This window comes from Mus pahari, chromosome 19 (genome assembly GCF_900095145.1).
Source record: "Mus pahari chromosome 19, PAHARI_EIJ_v1.1, whole genome shotgun sequence".
NCBI classification, from domain to species: Eukaryota; Metazoa; Chordata; class Mammalia; order Rodentia; family Muridae; genus Mus; species Mus pahari.
Window position 1 is genome coordinate 22,904,746 of NC_034608.1, and position 803 is coordinate 22,905,548.

The window sequence follows — 803 nt, forward strand, 5'->3', positions numbered from 1 at the left end:
AGGGATTAACCATCAACCAAGGAGTACACATGGAGGGACCCACGTGTACACATGGACCCATGGCTGCATATGTAGCAGTCTTAGAGTTCTTTGCCAATGTAACCNGAATCTATGTTACAAGGTGTCTATGGCTGGAATGATACCTGTCCCCCAAAACAGGTTTTCTGGGGAAGACTCGGGTGATGCCATTTCTCAGTCCAGGACCCAGCCCTTAGAACCCTGGGAACTCCTCACCCCCAGGATGTGATCTCCCCATGCCCGTGCTACGGGCACCACCATCCCACAGTCCTGGCCATACAGTGGTGTCTCTTGTAGGTTTTCTCTTCTTCTTCCCAGCCCCCCTCCCCCACTGCAAACATTAGAACAGAAGAACCCATGGAGGAGGATGAGGTGATTCTCTTTCTCCTACCTCTGGGGACCTCTTCGATTGCACTGCCCAGCTTGCTGTATTCACCAGTGTTCATGGTGGTGGTGGCGTCCAGCCCCGGACAGAGATATAAATTTAAGTCTCCACCCTAGCCCCATTCTATCTCCTTCCCTCCCTCCCTTCCTTCCTTTGCGTGTCCGTGGCCTCAGTTCTTGTGTGTAGGAAGCCAGCTAATGGTCACTCACAGTGCTGGGCAAGGCTGGGGCTGTGAGGGGCAGATCAAACCTCCCTCCGTGGCTTGATTATTGTAGTTGTATTTCCTGCTCAGAAGGTGTGAAGACCCATGTTCTGGTGTCTACAGAGGCGTAGACCAAGAACACAGCAAGCACCCATGCACAGATAGGAGACATACATGATGTATACACACAGTGCCAAG

General features: G+C 52.2%; 1 protein-coding gene across 1 annotated transcript in view; it reads right to left on the reverse strand.

Annotated features, from left to right (window-relative positions):
• The window catches only part of LOC110336928 (C-type lectin domain family 4 member G-like), a 5,152-nt gene extending 4,688 nt beyond the window's left edge, over positions 1–464 (reverse strand). The window contains exon 1 of the mRNA XM_021219666.2: positions 410–464. Coding sequence (XP_021075325.1) covers positions 410–464 — 55 coding nt within the window. The remainder of the gene's footprint in view (positions 1–409) is intronic.
• Positions 465–803: the final 339 nt, after the last annotated feature.